Source organism: Thamnophis elegans, chromosome 4, assembly GCF_009769535.1.
Source record: "Thamnophis elegans isolate rThaEle1 chromosome 4, rThaEle1.pri, whole genome shotgun sequence".
NCBI classification, from domain to species: domain Eukaryota; kingdom Metazoa; phylum Chordata; class Lepidosauria; order Squamata; family Colubridae; genus Thamnophis; species Thamnophis elegans.
In genome coordinates this window covers 19,587,127-19,603,553 of record NC_045544.1, presented here as the reverse complement: position 1 = coordinate 19,603,553, position 16,427 = coordinate 19,587,127, and the positions used below count along the sequence as shown (strand labels likewise).

Below are 16,427 nucleotides of genomic sequence, written 5' to 3'. Positions count from 1 at the left end.
CTTCGGAAGCAACTTGAAAAAGAAGACTCTCTTCGCCAAACACTATAAAGGCCATTTTTAAGTTTCATGGGCCTTTTAAAATTTCCGCAAACGAAGTTCTTCCCGTATTATTTTACTCTCAACGTTAAAAAAAACCCACTTTCGTTCCTAAAATCCAGGCTCCTCTGTAGGGATTTAAATTCCATCCCGGAAGTCGACTCTTTCACGCAATGTACTATGGGTATTGTGGTCCCTGCTTCCCTGCAGCGTGTTTACGACGAAGGCGGAAAAACCGCCCCAAATAAACCACAACTCCCCTGATCCTTTAGGTCGGCCACCACCTCCACGCCGCGCAAGCGCATTGGCGAGAGCTGGTTTTTGAATCAGCGGCGTTGTTATTGACGCCATATTGCTGGTGTGGAAGAGTCACAGAGAGACGCGCGACGGCCACCGCCGCAGTCATCGCTCTTCATCGGCGGCTCCAGGCCGGGTAGCCTCCCGTCAAGCCGCCCCCACCGGCCTAGACACCCTCCCGGATACGACCCGGGGCGGATTTTCCGCGGGCGGAGCCTATAAGTCCAGCTGAGCCGGGCCCAAAGCTCCGGGCCGCTCCCTGGAGACGCAGGCGGAGCCGGCGGCCGGCAGGAGAAAGCCGAAGCGGCGCAGAGCGGTGGCGACCGGCCGTTTGACAAGACGCGGCAGCTCGGGAAGCTCTCCTCTCCCTCGCCTCCCGTGTCACTCCTTCTGGCCGCTCCTTCGGTGCGAAAGGCCCAGCCGGCTCAGCTGCTGAGCCCCTTCTCCTTTTTCTTCCTCCTCCTCCTCCTCTTCCTCCACCGCCCTCCCTCTCCGCCCGGCTCGGCCATGGCGTGCGGCGCGACCTTAAAACGGACTCTCGATTTCGACCCTTTGCTGAGCCCGGCCTCGCCGAAGCGACGGCGTTGCACTCCATTGTCCGCCTCGGCAGCCGCCTCTTCCTCTTCGGCCTCTTTTGCCTCGTCCCCGCAGAAATACCTGCGCATGGAGCCTTCGCCCTTCGGGGAAGTGTCCACTCGCCTCACCACAGGTAAAATACGGGGGGGGAGAGAGAGACTGGGAGTGGGGGGAGGGTTGGGTGGGGCCGTGGAAGGGGCGTTGGGCGAGGGGAGCGACAGAGACAAATCTTGGGCTCCTCTAAAGCCTCGGAAGAGCGGCAGCCGCCGCTTCTCCTTCCCCTCCGAATGGGGGGGGGTGTCTGGTCCGGCCTCCGCTTTCCCACAGAAGCCCTCCCCTCCCCCCCCCGCTTTTTTCTTTCGCCGCGGTGTCGGCACAATGGAAATGGCCGCCCTCCCCGCGGTGGGGGTGGGGAAGTGGCAAATACGGGAGAGGCCCCCGAAGGGGTTCGTCCTGGGCTGCGAGGGGACGGGAGGGGGGGAGGAAGACTGCTGGCCTTTCTTTTCTGCGCCGGCCTTGGGAGCGATGGGGGTGTGTGAATACTCTTCCCACCGCACCTTTGCCTCTCCCCCCCCCCCTCTTGGGAAAAGGCCGGCCTGGGCGGTTCGAGAGGTATTGGTGCGGCGGCGAGAAAAGAGGAACTGGGGAGTTATCGCGAGGGAGAGGCGGTGCTCTCCTCGGCCGAGAAGGCTCGAATGCAGCAGCCCCCTTTTTCTCCTCCTCCTCCCCCTCTTCCCACCCCCCCCCCACCACCACTCGGTTTCTCTGCCCTTTCTTGGATGCCCTCCCGGTGCAGGCGACCGATCGATCGGTTTGCTTGAAGCCCATTAACTCCGGGGAGTAATGTGAGCTCCTTTGCCTGAGCTTATTAGACGACGGGGCCGATTTCCCTGAGCCTCTCGCAGCGCAGGAGGGGCGGACCTGGTCGGGGTCTGCCATCAATCACCCCCCCCACACTCCAGGGCCGTTTGGGAAAAGGCCGGGCCGCCTTGCAAGATGAGAGGACAGCTGGTTTTTTTTTTTTTTTCCCCTCTCCCTTCCTTCCTCTTTAACACCGCTTGGGATTTTAAAGGCCGAGAGTGCCCACGTTTCCTGAAGCTTAGTGATAATGGGTTTATAAAAGGGTGTGTTTAGAGTAGCAGCAAATAAGGTAGTACGTATGGGTAAGGTGGGTTGTATCTAGGCTCTTCTCTCACAAAGACAAATTAGTGGCAACACCAAGCCTTGTTGGGTTGTCCCTCTGATGGTAGGGATTACCTCACCTTCATAATGACTGTAACTGGCCTTTTTTCCAGTATTGTTTTCATATCTCTAGGCTTTTAACAAAAGGCTTTTTTTTTCTTCTTCTCACTCATCTCTACAATTCTCATTTCATAATTGTCTAAAAGTGTACCTGGCCTGTTGGGAATGTTGGTTTTGGATCAGTTTGTAAGCTCTGTTGAGATAGTTGGCATTGCCATATTAGTAAGGAAACCAACACTGTACAAATATGATTACATAGTAAATTCTTTTGAAATGAGCTTTAGGCCTTGGAAATATCTTTGATTTTGAATGATGCTTTCTTAATGGAAATTTTAAATTATTACAAGATCAGAGGTTATTATATTCATCTTTTCTCTTGAGACTACAGGTTACAATCTGAAATATTAATATCATGGCCTATAAATTGGATAAGCAATTGGCACCACCCCTAAACTCGTGTGAACTTTATCCTATTTTCAACATTCTGCAAGCAAACACTTTGATTCTTCCTTGACATTTGAGGGAAAGAATTAGATGATATGGTACTGAGCATAGCCCACTTAATTTATGTGATTTTAATGGGATGCTAGAAATGTTGGAATATTTGAGTGAGCAGCTTTTAGAGTCAGTGGGACAAATTATGTATCTTCATCATTGTTATAAAGTAACCATTGTTAAAATGAAATTCAGCCAACTGTTTATTACCACATAAAGTGGGTGACTTCACTGAAAGTAGAAAAGAAATATTCGTCTTAATGAATATTTAATGTAAGTAGGGGTTTTAAATTGATTCAGTGCAGTGGACAGCTAGGCATCTCAAGTCATTAAACAGCTTGCAGTCATTTGAAAACACACTTTTGAAACATAAGGAGCTCCTGGAAAAACCTATTAAAGAATAATGCTGTTGAAAGGTATAAATGGATGGTTGGCTAAGCTAAGCAATTCCATTTAAAATAGAATATAGACAGGTTAATTGTGCAGAAACAGCCTTGTATTTAAATATTTGATGAGGTTTCTACGATACTAACTTAAGACAGATCAATAATTCCACACAGATACCCATAATTGTGTCATTGTACAAAATCTGTCACTCAGGTATGTTTCTTTGAAGTGTGTGTTCACAAATACATTTTCATTGTATTAAAAACGTGCATTTCTGCCTATAAAAATGCTTGCATCAAGTAAAAAAATCTATTATGATGTAACATTCTGATCTAATAAAGCTAAGCATATACTTAAATTACTGAGAACTAGTGTAGTTTGTTGGGTAAAGCTAGGGAAATCCAAGTACAGCCCCTCTGCTCTGCCACTATGAAAACTTACTGAGCAGCTTTGAAATGTCCATTCTCTTTTGGTTGAACCTGTCTTACAGGGAATTTGAACCTGAAACATCTTTGTTGTGGAAGAATAACAGTGTTACTGCCTAATGAATCATAGAATAAAAGAGTTGGCGGGGTCTTGGTGGTTTATCTAGTCTAACCCATACCCTGTGAAGCATTCTACTACTTATAGCATCACTAGAAATACTTTAATTGTTAATTGTGGTGTGTCACATTTGCATTTACAATTTTCAGTGAATATTGTATAGATTTTTTTAGAAATGTGTGGTGTTCCTTGGTGATGAATTTGTTATAGCATGGCTTTAATGTTAATACTACTTTCTGATAACTTGATATTCTTTAAGGAATGATAGATGCTGCAGAATGCCTTTGGCATATTTCATAGTTTGTTACTAGCTGTCATATTTCTATTATGGGGCAGTTGATAGAAAACAAATGTCACACACAACACAGGTTGGCACCTGTTTAACTGGATACACTACACTTGTCTTGTTTTTATGAAATATTGCATTTCTTAAAAGTCATGGAAAAATATTCTATAATAATAGAAAAGTTCCAGTTTTGGAATATATTTTGAAATCACTAGTTATATTGGTATTTGTCTTTTTCCATATAGCCCTCTAGGATTAAGGCCTTTGAATTTTTCTGTTTAAAAATAAAACTTTCCAAATTAATAAATGAGGGATAAAAATCTAAGTTGTATTACTATTTGTAGTGGCTGCAATTGATATTTCATTAAACATTTTAGAAAATTTCTGTATCAAGGCAGTGTCAGTGGACAAACTAACGTTAACCACAACTCCTATAATATCCAGGCAGCATTGCCAACAGTATGGAATGCTGGGAATTCTAATTCAATAATTTACAATACTTCACTTAAATAAATAGCACAAGTACCGTCCCCCCCCCTAAAATATAGGATTACATGCTAACGTCTTTGAAACAAAGTTTTATTTAAAAATGTTATATATTAAGGTATATTCATTAATGGATTCTTTTCTGTGCCTTAACTCCTTCAATTTTGTGGAAGTGGATTTCAGAGATTTGAGATGCTTGGGGAAAGAACTAGAAAGTCTGATTTGAGAAACAGACTATTATTTGCATATCTGAAATATCCCCTGGTAAATATATAAAGTGATAATGACAAGTAAATATTTTTATTTAACTGGATACACTACACTTGTCTTGTTTTTATGAAATATTGCATTTCTTAAAAGTCATGGAAAAATATTCTATAATAATAGAAAAGTTCCAGTTTGTGGAATATATTTTGAAATCACTAGTTATATTGGTATTTGTCTTTTTCCATATAGCCCTCTAGGATTAAGGCCTTTGAATTTTTCTGTTTAAAAATAAAACTTTCCAAATTAATAAATGAGGGATAAAAATCTAACTAAGTTGTAATTATGTAACTAATATATATTTGTTAATTAAATATGGTAATGAATGAAGGGGAGAAAGGACAATTTTCTTGTGAATGTTGCATAGAATTTTACAGTTTTTGTTAATACCCATCAGGCTCTATTCTGCTTCATATTGATTTTCTGTCTGACATTTGTCATCATCTACAGGAACTTCGTATCTTAGGTTTTTTCAGCCCAAGGCTTTGGATCAGTGGGTTGTGAATTGACATTGTACACAAAAATTATTTTTTCTGTTAGCGAACTACAATTTTCCTTCAGTTTGGAAATTATAGTTATGCTTTGGCTAGTTGGACTGTATAAAAAGGAAGAAGCTCCTCAAGTTGTACTTGATTTCTAGTTACTGCATAAATACATCTATCAATTGATTAATTTTTGAAATTACTTATGATGACTCTGGGCAACTTAGCATACAGAAACATACAGAAAAAAAGATTTAAATTCCCAAGGGAAACATCCAGAAAAATCAATAGTCAGTCCCCTCTCCATAAAAATAAAAACAGTACCATTCCAAATGGTAACGTCTCAGTATGTAAATTAACTAATAATGTATTTATTTTGCTGGATTTGTAAGGCCACCTAATCAAACTTAAGACAGTGTTTTTCATTTAACAAAATACAAAATTAATATACTTGTACCTACCTTTAGTACACTTTTACAATACCTTTCCCCAAAAGATCAAAATATGAATGGGCTATGCTGCCATCAACAACTTTGAAAGGTTGGATTATACTGAGAATTGATTGGTACAAAGCCATCAAGTGAACATCATAGCTGAGTAGGGATTTAAATTTGAGTTTCCTGATTTCTCAGTTTTACATACATACATACATACATACTCCCATCATGTGGTTCTATTTCAGACTAAACCTTATAATAGAGTACTAATTATTTTATTGCAAGTACAATCATATGTCTAGTATATACCTGGAAGAGTCCCATGATTTACTCAGGAACTTAAAGAAAATATACCCAGAATTAAACTATCAAGAAGAGAATTTTGACTTAGCATACTCTTGATACATCAATTTTAATGAGGATCATATTGTGCAGTATAAAGTTGTTAAAATTACTAGATAAGAGGCTTACATTTATTTACAATATAACTATTTCAAAACTTTTCACAGTTGCTTGACTTTGAACATTTAAATTACCTGGTGAGCACTATTTTAAACTAGTTCTATGTCTATTCATCATTTGATGACTTAAATGTATGACTGAACCATCATAGGACATATTTAGAACATTGTAATAATTACTGCCAAGATCCAGTGTTAATGGACTTGGCTTACATTCATAAATGCTTCTGGCAACCTATGTAATCATATGAGCCAAAGTCTTAGGACATTGTTCCAGTAAACTTATTTTGCAACAACATTTAAAACTGGTTTGATTGAATGGTCACCTAGTACTTTGTATCCCAATATTGGTGGTGCCTTATCTGAAAAACTAGAAACCTTGTACTTCACAATTAAAAAATAGTAGTTAGTTAGAAATATTATTGATGCGTTGATACAGTTTCCTATACATGAAATGTATCATACTTTTAGTATGAAAAAGCATGCAGATTATTATCTGTTTGATTTTTGTTTACCAGTTTAAGTCTCCATAGAATATTTTAAATATCCTGTGCTTGTTTTGGCAGCACATATAGTAAAGTTGGAATGATACAGAATATTTTAAATATCCTCTTCAATATTTATTTTATTTCAAAAGTAAAATTACATATCTAATATCTAATTTAAATAATATCAGAATGATGTTTTTCCTAGATTTTTCTCTTTTTTTCTTAAAAATTAAAATCCATACTAAACAAAATCCTGGCTATTCTGCTAGCATGATAGACATGAATCCACCTCGTAATGTCAGTTCTATGTATATTGCTTGAAGCAAGAAGAGTCAGTATGAAGGATGCTATACCTGGAAGAGCACTTGATTGTCTTGAACTAATATGTCTTGTTGCTATATGTCCACTGATTACTAAATAATAATGACACTTTTAATAATAGTGTAACATACATTGAAAATGTCAAGCTATTTATGTGCCAAAGGGAAACTGAGGTTAGAGATGGCAAAATAATAGGCATAATGTGGAAGTGGTGCTGTTTATATTATTGTAATGGAACAATGTTGCATCATATTTCATTGAGTCACTAGAAAATTGGGATATATATTTGAATAAGAATATTATGAAAAGACATCAGTGTCAGATTGATTAGTCTATAGTTTCTCCTTTCCCCACTTTTTTTTTGAGGATCATTTGTCTCTTTTAGTAATTTGGTTCTTCACCATATGTTCAGGAAGCCTTCAATATTGTTCTTAGTATTCTTTACCAACCTCAACTCATTTGAACCTTTTGCCTTCCTGACATTAGCTTTACCAATCCTAGAAAAATCCTAATGTGTCCCCTTTTGGTGGCAAATCTTCATGAGCGTGCATATTGTTTAAGCTCATTATCTAGCAGCATTTAACAACAGTCTTGTAAAGGAAGTTGGGAGGATTTAATCAATACACTTAAATAATTAAATTATTCAAATTCAGATAATTCAAACCACAATATTTTAATTAGTTGGGAAGATTTTGTTCTCATTTATGGTGAAAATGTGTCTTTGGTGTTTGAGAAAAAAATTAATGTAAATTCATACCATATAAAATTATTTTATAAATAATGAATAGTGCAAACTTTATAACACTAGTGAAGCCATTTGGAGTTAAATCAGCTCAAATTCAAAGATGAGTGTTGAATATTTTAGCAATTATGTATAAGACAGCAGCCATCTTAAAAATTGTATTAAATATGTTTTTGTTTGAAGAAAGGTAATATTTAACAAAACCCTGATAAGGCTTTTTTTAAAACAATCATCCCTTAGAGTGTGTCTTTAAATACAAGTTAGATTTTGTTAATAAAAAGATTCCTCTACAAGGTTTATTGCTTTTTCTGGAAAGAAAATAAGAGATTTGCTGTAATTGTTTATATTTTGAATGTATTATTCCAGATTCTTTGTGTACCTGTGGGATTTGGTTACTCCAGTTGTGTGGCTTTTTAAAATTTCATTAGAAATCTTTAATCCTGCATTGGAATATTGACCCTGATAATTCCATATTTCAGTGGTCCAAGTGAGAGAATCGACACTAGGGGTTCTCTTCGGATGAAAAAGGCTTAGAAAAAGTATTTTTTTTTTATTTGGGAGGACATTTTCAAGCTTTGTTCTCTTTGTCAGTTCAAGTTTTATATTTTAAAGGAGCTTGATTTATGTTTTTAAATCATGTGGATCCTGCCACAACTCTAATAGTAGTCTTAGAACAAAAGCAAGTATTACATCAAATACATTTTGGAAGAATTAATTTAGATTTCCCTGTTTTGTTCAGGGCACCTGCTACAAACTAATTTACATTTAGTACTTTGCCTTTTTTTAAAGACCCAAACTATTGCTATATTAATGGAATACTGCAACCATTTATGCTTATAATCAGTTCTTTGGATTTCTTTTAATCTCAGATAAATTCATAAGATTATCTCTGACAAAACTATATACTAAACATTTTGATGACATATTTGTGGATAAAAGCTTTTTCCTCAAATGCTGAAGACTTCATTTCGTTTTACTTTATCTTTGATGTCATATTCAAATTCTTCCCTCTTTTCCAGATGTACTCCCATCATATACTCTTTTAATTGACTTTACACTTTTAGAGCACTTTGTTAACTGATCTCATTTTCATATTTTAGTATCCTAGAATATAATTAGAAATTATCTTTTAAATTCTAATCATTTTTCTGAACTATTTCTGAATCTTTTAAAATCTATTTTCCATTTTTATAAAAGTTTTATTTTATAAAAAAAGTCAATGATTTTTATATGCCAATGCGTGGAGTAAACTGTGAGCCTGATTTGATGAAGGCATATTTAATAGATTTGCGATCAAGTTGAAACCAGATTCTTGCAAATTGGTAGCTTTTCTACAGTAACTGTTGCTAATTTCTTTTAGTAGGAGGAACTGCAGCTGCTATCATGGGACAATTAAGGGGCAGAATAAGATTCCTGCCTCTAGCAATGTGAATAGAGTACACTTCAGTAGTAAGTGCTAATAATTTTAGCAAGGGTGGCTAGTTAGTATATTAGAGTTTCATGTTGCTAATATGAATATCCTTATGTCCACTATGGTCTCCAATGACCCTTAAATGAATTTGTTTGCCTAAGAAGTTCATTATTGTAAAATAGTGGCTCACAGTTTTCTAAAATTAGAGATTTCCTATCTAGAAGATTGTATATCAGAGATTATTTCTATTGTTTTTCTTTCTTTCCCCCCTTCAGTATTTTTTTCTGGTTATAAATGTATGCAATTATTTATTGAGTTTAGTTACTAAACTAAGCTTCCACTGGGAAAGGCTGTAAGAAAGAATAAGAGTCCATAGTAAGAAAAGTTGCTTGGTAAATTGAAATAGCTAGCAACCATGAATTGTGCATCTGGATTCCAAAATAATATATTGAAAAGAGGCAAGTTTTTATGTGAATTGCAGGGCATACGCCTTCAAATGTTACAATTTTATATACAATAATTTAAAATAATGTACTTTTTTGTTATATACTTGGTGCTAGGTATCATTTGCTGGCAGAATAAAAATATGTTTCTGAGTTTTCTGCAAAGCAATTAAGTGTGCTTGGAGATATAATAGCCACACAAAAATATACTTGTTTGGTCATGGACAAGAAAGATTCTCAAATATAGTGGTACCTTGGAACTTATCCTTAATTGGTTCTAGAAGTCACGATGAGTACCAAACCAATTATTCCCATAAGGAATAATGTAGTGAGTCACAAGGCAGCCGACATAGACATGTTCTAGGTTATGCCTTGAGTACCAAGCAAACAATGAGTACCGGGACAATATTTTCATGTTACAATGTGTTGAGTATCAAATTCGATGAGTTTCAGAGTGGTTGAGTACCAAGATACCACTACAATACAATAGTGGTTGCTTCTGTAGCTATTAATCATTGCTTTGGATGAGGGAAAAGAAAGGTGGTGCTAAATTCTCATAGCAGAAAAAATATACTATGTTTCCCCGAAAATAAGACAGGGGTCTTTTGACCCTTGAAATAAGAACTTGATCTTATTTCCGGGGAGGTCTTATTTTTGAGGGCTAGGAGGTGGCGAGCATGGTCGTCTTGTGGCTGCTATTGTGTTGCAGTATTTTCAGGGAGGGCTTATTTTAGCACATGCACTCAAAAGCACGATTGGACTTATCCGGGGAGGTCTTATTTTCAGGGAAACAGCATAGTAGCTTTCAATATAAAATATACTTGATTGCTCTTATTGAAGATACTAATATGTAGGCAGTGAACAATTATAGATAGTCCTGGACTTAGATCAGAATTCAGCCCAAAATTTCCATTGCTAAGCAAAACAGTTATTAAGTGAATTTTGCCCCCATTTTACAACCTTTCTTGCCACAATTGTTGTGACTCAATGAAGTTGTTAAGTAGTAACACTGTTAAGTGAATCCAGCTTCCCCATTGACTTCGCTTGTCAGAAGGTCACAATTGGTGAACACATGACCTCAGGACACTGCAACTGTTATACATACATGCCAGTTGCCAAGCGTCCGAATTTTGATCACATGACCATGGGAATGCTGCAAGGGATGTGTGAAAAATAGTCATAAGTCACTTTTGTCAGTGCTGTTATAACTTCAAATGGTCACTGAATGAATGGTTGTAAATCAAAGATTACCTATACTGCAAAAACTCTGGATGCTTCTGTAATGTAACCTAACTATCTAGTGGAACAATATTCTATACGTGTAGAAATAATATAAATATGTTTTGTACCTTTCTTGGTCTCAAATCTGGAAAGAGATATGAAATACGTTTTCGCTAGTGTTATGTTGTGGAAGGAGAACATAGGTATTGGTTATGGTCTGCTAATTTTCTTGCTAATTTCCAGGGGAAAGCAGAGAACATTATCAGTGGGCCTAATGCTATTTTCTTTATCTACATCTATATCTTGCAGCTATATGAAAGGTGTGAATAGGGTTGGAAATTGTAGTATGTTTAGTTGATAAGTTGAACTTCTGAAACAATTGACACTACCTTTATTGCCATTCGTTAGAGTATTTTCTCTCAATTTAAATTGTTTGAAATGACTGAGTTGGAATTCATAATCATGTTCAGTATGTTTCTTTTTTCTAGAGCAAATTCTGTACAATATAAAACAGGAATACAAACGCATGCAGAAGAGAAGACATTTAGAAAACTTTCACCAAACAGATCCTTGTTGTTCTACTGATGCACAGTCACAAGCATTTCTCCTTTCTGGACCAGCTTTGCCAGGTGAAGATTTTAGAATAAGAATGCATTTGAATTTGGGTCAGATTGTGTTTTTCTCTAAACACAAAAGAATCACAATGATTATTATTACTAGAATGAGTTTAACTTACATTTTAATGACGTTTATCCAGCTGAATAGATACTGCTTGCAGAACAGATTTTGGTGTTCCAGCAGTTTGAGCCCTTTCTGGGTTAGAAATCTTCAAGAACACACCTGTTGGGGTAGGCTGGTGCAATAAAGGGAAAGAAAAGACACTATATATTTTTTCATTTCTTTTATTTCTAGTATGTCAATTTACAGGCTTGAGGTAGTGTATAATACAAACAAAACAATATAAACCACCAAGAAATCTGATTCAGTCCAAGAATTATTAGTTTCCATATACATGCAATAAAAAGATCTTGAGGGCCTGGAGATTGGAGATATCACCTTTGAAGGCAGAGCAATGCATAGACATGGGCCCCACTGAGAAGGCTCCTCGTTAGTCTTCACAGCTCCTATCTTAATGTTGTGCAACTTATGACTTCAAAATTTTACAACATTTAGGTAGTATTTAAATTATGAGCTGTTTATAATATTTGAGTTATAACCTTTCCCCATCTTTTATTGAATTAATTTTGCATGATAAATTGACTTGGAATCATCCATGTTTTATGTTCAGAAATGCATTGAATTGGATCTTCTTTCATTTTTTGAGAGGAACTCTCAAAATGCTAAGCCTCACTGGAAAGAAGAAAAAAATAATTTTGCTAATTTCTCAAGCTCTTAACTATCCATTGTCACTTCCCTGGGAACATTGTTATGAGACTGCCTAATCATGGTTCAATCAAGGAGAAGCAATGTAATCTGCTTGTTTCAGCGCTAGATTAAGATTGGGAAGATCCATGTTCTAGTTCACCCTCGCCCATGAAAGCTGACTTGGAGCTAGCCATTTGCTCAAACCATTCTACTCTATGGTATGCCTTCTTAAGCTTCCAGAAAAAAGGCTGGATGTACATCTAACAAAATTAATATAGCTGGAGTAATAGGACTGTGAGGGGAAAGAAAAATTAGTGAGATGTGTCTCCCCTCTCCTGTCTTCAGGAAGTGCATTGGGGAGTGGAGTTCATGATAATTCTGGGTCACATTCGCTTTTAGCCATTTGTAAATAAACATCTGATTTATATACCTCGTCACAACAATATACTTCTATCGTTCTAACTTTGTGTGTGATGGTGTGAGCCTTTAAGTTAGTTTTTTACTCCTCGTGACTGCTTCAACTAATCCCTGCAGTTTTTCTGAGCAAGGGTTTTTGGAGGTAGTTTACCACTGACTGCTTTCTAGCCTGAGAGTGACTGACCCAAGGTCATCCAACTGGCTTCCTGTCAAAGGCAGGACTAGAACTCATGGTTTCCCAGTTTCAAGCCTGGTGCCTTGTTGACTATAGTTGGCTCTATAGTTATAATTACTGATTTTAATACATAGCCAACATTTAATTTAGAAGCTTGTACTTAAAATGTACTGAAACCAGTGGGCTATAAATGCAGCCATTTTCATTAGAATTTAAGCTCTATGATTGTTGTAATCTGATTTTCAAAGTACTTTAGAAAGTGAACTGTTATCTGCATTAATCTTCTAGAAGATGCTCTAAAGCAGGGGTGTCAGACTTGTGGCCCCGGATACATTACGTGCTGCTCCCTCCCCCCCCCCTGATTTTAGCAAAGAGGAAAACAGTTGTGGTATGTCACGTAATGACGCAAGTTTGACACCCATACTCTAAAGCATAATTGAATTACTACCTCTGGAAATAATTTGTTCAAAGGTACTTCATCTGCAGCGTCACCACCACTGAAAAAAGAACAGCCCCTCTTTACTCTCAGACAAGTTGGAATGATCTGTGAACGTTTGCTCAAAGAACGTGAAGAGAAAATTCGTGAAGAATATGAAGAAATCTTGACCACAAAACTTGCAGGTATGATAAAAAACAAAATGTATGTCAGCTGTTATTTTTTCCATCCTGTTACTTGGCTTGTTATATGACTGCATGTTTCTGAATGGCGATTTCTGTACTTTATAGTTTTAAATAATGATCTTTCTGCTTTGTAGGAACAGCATGGTTAATTTACACCACTTAACTTTGAAATCATTTAGTTTTTTTAGATGTTTTTAGCTATCTTTAACCACAATAAAGATTAATGTTCAGGAACTCTGAATGTTCTTAGCTAATATTTGGTGGCTTCTAAATTGCTCACTTCTTAGCTTGACAAATTACAGTTGATGAGGATGGAGAGGAAGATGGGATACTATCACACTGCACACAGCGGTGTTTAGCAGCTGCCAAAAAAGCCAACACAGTTCTAGGCTACATAAACAGAGGGATAGAATCAAGATCACGTGAAGTGTTAATACCACTTTATAATGCCTTGGTAAGGCCACACTTGGAATACTGCATTCAGTTTTGGTCGCCACGATGTAGAAAAGATGTGGAGACTCTAGAAAGAGTGCAGAGAAGAGCAACAAAGATGATTAGAGGACTGGAGACTAAAACATGAAGAACGGTTGCAGGAACTGGGTATGTCTAGTTTAATAGAAAGAAGGACTAGGGGAGACATGATAGCAGTGTTCCAGTTATCTCAGGGGTTGCCACAAAGAAGAGGGAGTCAAACTATTCTCCAAGGCACCTGAGGGTAGAACAAGAAGCAATGGGTGGAAACTAATCAAGGAGAGAAGCAACTTAGAACTGAGGAGAAATTTTCTGACAGTTAGAACAATTAATCAGTGGAACAGCTTGCCTCCAGAAGTTGTGAATGCCCCAACATTGGAAGTCTTTAAGAAGATAATAGATAGCCATTTGTCTGATATGGTATAAGGTTTCCTGCCTAGGCCGGGGGTTGAACCTCCAAGGCCCCTTCCAACTCTGCTATTGTATTGTATTGCCTGCACCACTACGAGACCGACATGATGTACTTCATACAAATTACTATAAGTATCAATTAGCACTCTGTTAACTCACATTTTGAGAAGCATTTGACTAAATATTAAGATACCAACAGTTACTATATGCTGCAAGTTTCCTCACATTTTGAGTATCATTCATTAATAATGTTTCCAATCACCTGTTTTAACTCCTGTAAACTAAATAGTCACATAAGGATAGAATCTAGGTTTTTGTTAATATAGAATGTGAACTATATGACGAGGTTTCAATTGCAATAGAGCACCCTTAGGGATGACTATTCTTGTGGAAAATGAAGGAAAGGCATAACTGTTAATCCAGCAGTTGAGATATTTGCATATATCTTCATATATGCAGTGGAAATGATATTTGAATGAATTTCTTGAAGCAATTGTCCTTAAGATAACTAGAAATATTTTAGTAAAATCTTGGTAGCATATTATTAGCCTTTTCTGTATAGTTAAGAAAATAATTTTCAGTGCTAACCAAAATGTAATAAAATACTGCAGCATGATGTCCCTAGGCCCATGATGGCAAATCTGTGGCATACGGAGCCATATTTGCCGGCACGCGAGCCATCAGCTCTGCAATTTTCGGTCTTCTGGAAGGTCGGGGGAGACCGTTTTCACCTTTCCCGGGCTTCAGGAAAGCCTCCAGAGCCTGGGGTGGGCAAAAAACGGGCCCAGCAGGTCAACCAAAAGTTCATTCCCGAACTTCTGGTTGGGCCCATTTTTCACCCTTTCCAGGCTCTGGAAGCTTTCCTGAAGTGGGTGTGCGAAAACTAGCTCCCCCAGCCCCCCGGAAGTTCGTTTCCTAACTTCTGGTTGGATCCATTTTTTGCCCTCCCCAGGCTCTGGAGGCTTTCCTGAAGACTGGGGAGGATGAAAACAGCCTCCCCTGGAGGCCCTCCAGAAGCCGGAAACAAATCGTTTCTGAACATCCTTCCAGTTGGACCCGTTTTTCATCCTCCTCACACTTCAGGAAAGCCTCCGGAGCGTGGGGAGGGCAAAAAGTCCTCTCCCCCCATGTGGGAGGATCATGTGCCCATGCACAGGTGGGTGGGGCAAATTGAATTGCGGGTGTGGGCACAATTAATTTTGGCACGGCTTTCAAAAAGGTTTGCCATCACTGCCCTAAGCACTTGTGACCCTTTGAGGTCATCCAAAATATACAGCCCTAGATTGGAGAAAATGCTTAATTGTCCAATCGTGATACTGAAGGAGCTGATACAATATGGCTAGAACAGGGGGACAATGGTTTATTTTCATGAAGGAAACAAATTCATCATCCCCGTGATATTCACTCTGTATTTCTTCAGATTATACCAGAAACCCAAAAACAAAATCTAAAGACGCATGGAGTAAAATAAGATTCATGTTTCAGCTAGCATATTAATCTGCCTATGACAAACATTAAATTCCATCCCTGGATGCAGTATTTAAAGTAAAGGATATTTTCCTTGTGTTGTCGTGTAAACAAGCACTTTTATATATGGTATCTTACTTTAAATATTCTTTGATCACAGAACAGTATGACGCATTTGTGAAGTTTACGCATGATCAGATCATGCGACGATATGGAGAACAGCCTGCAAGTTGTAAGTATTTTAAGCTATTTTCCTTGATGTTAGATTTTGGTGGCTTGACAAAGTAGATAGAATGGGGTAGAGTAGAACTCTACTTCTCTACTCTTCTTTATAAGAGTGAAATCATCGCAAAAGTGGAGTGATCTTCACAGGGATATAGTTTTAACTGTGTTTTTTTTTTTTTTTTTTTTGTTTTTTGCCGAGCTTTAGTTGTGTAAATTCTTTGGTTATCTTATTTCTTGACTCGATTCTTTTTTCCTTTTCAGATGTTTCATGAATCATGTTTTCTGCATACGTGGGCAGCCCTGAAACCCTGTTCTGTTGTTGCAAGCTGTCCTTTAAAGACTTGCAACAATGCCATATTCCCTCTCCTTGCCCCCCCCCCCCCTCCTCTGTATACACTGGTTATTTCAAGCTTTTGTCAGTGGCAACCACTCTTATGCAGCAACTGGTTTTGGAGTGCTCCCTGATGTCAGTACCACCTGGATGTGGACCTTTGCTACCTGTTAATACCAGTGGTCTCATTTGCTGTATCATTACAATTTGGCTTCTGTTAATAAGTTTGAAAAGTAAAAGGATTAAAGCTGGTGTATTAGAACTCTGCCCTTAACTGGTTGTGTAAATAAAAGTGTAGAATGACACTTCTGACTGAAGTTAGTGTG

At 38.0% G+C, this 16,427-nt stretch overlaps 2 protein-coding genes across 2 annotated transcripts in view; one reads left to right on the top strand and one right to left on the bottom strand.

Moving 5' to 3' along the window:
* The first annotated feature begins 348 nt into the window (after nt 1–348).
* AKIRIN2 (akirin 2) lies at nt 349–16,406 on the top strand. Its single transcript, XM_032216923.1, has 5 exons — nt 349–1,042; nt 11,107–11,247; nt 13,047–13,196; nt 15,706–15,777; nt 16,032–16,406. The coding sequence occupies exons 1-5, from the start codon at nt 841–843 to the stop codon at nt 16,040–16,042; spliced, it is 576 nt and encodes a 191-aa protein (XP_032072814.1). The 5' UTR covers nt 349–840; the 3' UTR covers nt 16,043–16,406.
* Nucleotides 11,254–16,427, bottom strand: part of ORC3 (origin recognition complex subunit 3) — a 48,024-nt gene continuing 42,850 nt past the window's right edge. The window contains exon 21 of the mRNA XM_032216919.1: nt 11,254–11,471. Coding sequence (XP_032072810.1) covers nt 11,437–11,471 — 35 coding nt within the window. The 3' untranslated portion in view covers nt 11,254–11,436. The remainder of the gene's footprint in view (nt 11,472–16,427) is intronic.